General features: G+C 59.7%; 1 protein-coding gene across 1 annotated transcript in view; it reads right to left on the reverse strand.

The window, feature by feature from the left end:
- LOC104271624 (transducin-like enhancer protein 2) overlaps positions 1 to 182 on the reverse strand; it is a gene marked incomplete at its 3' end in the record, with an annotated part of 14,232 nt that extends 14,050 nt beyond the window's left edge. The window contains 1 exon segment of the mRNA XM_009866346.1: positions 162 to 182. Within this exon segment, the coding sequence (XP_009864648.1) occupies positions 162 to 182 (21 nt within the window).
- Positions 183 to 472: the final 290 nt, after the last annotated feature.

Here is a 472-nt window from a genome sequence, read left to right on the forward strand (position 1 = left end):
GAGGATCGAGGCGTTGCTAGAAATGATTAACCCCCTCCTAACTCACGCACCCCCAGCCCCATTGTCCAGGCCAAGCACTCCCCGGGTGGGAGACCTCACCGGAGAGAGGCAGTCAGGGATGCTCTGGGGGAGGCAGGGGGGACGGGGTAGAGGTCGCTCACCATGACATAATGTCTCTGCATCTCTGTCTTCTCGCTCACCAGCTTCTCGCATTCCAGCTTCAGGCTGCAAAGAGGATCCACGGTTTCCATTCCCGGACCCACATCTCCTGCCCCGTCGCCCTACCTCGCGCTTTCCACCCTGTGACCTCAGCAAGCTCGGCACATCTCCTGCCGGGTAGAGGTCGCTCACCATGACATAATGTCTCTGCATCTCTGTCTTCTCGCTCACCAGCTTCTCGCATTCCAGCTTCAGGCTGCAAAGAGGATCCACGGTTTCCATTCCCGGACCCACATCTCCTGCCCCGTCGCCC

Source organism: Apaloderma vittatum, unplaced genomic scaffold (genome assembly GCF_000703405.1).
Source record: "Apaloderma vittatum isolate BGI_N311 unplaced genomic scaffold, ASM70340v1 scaffold24463, whole genome shotgun sequence".
Taxonomy (NCBI): Eukaryota; Metazoa; Chordata; class Aves; order Trogoniformes; family Trogonidae; genus Apaloderma; species Apaloderma vittatum.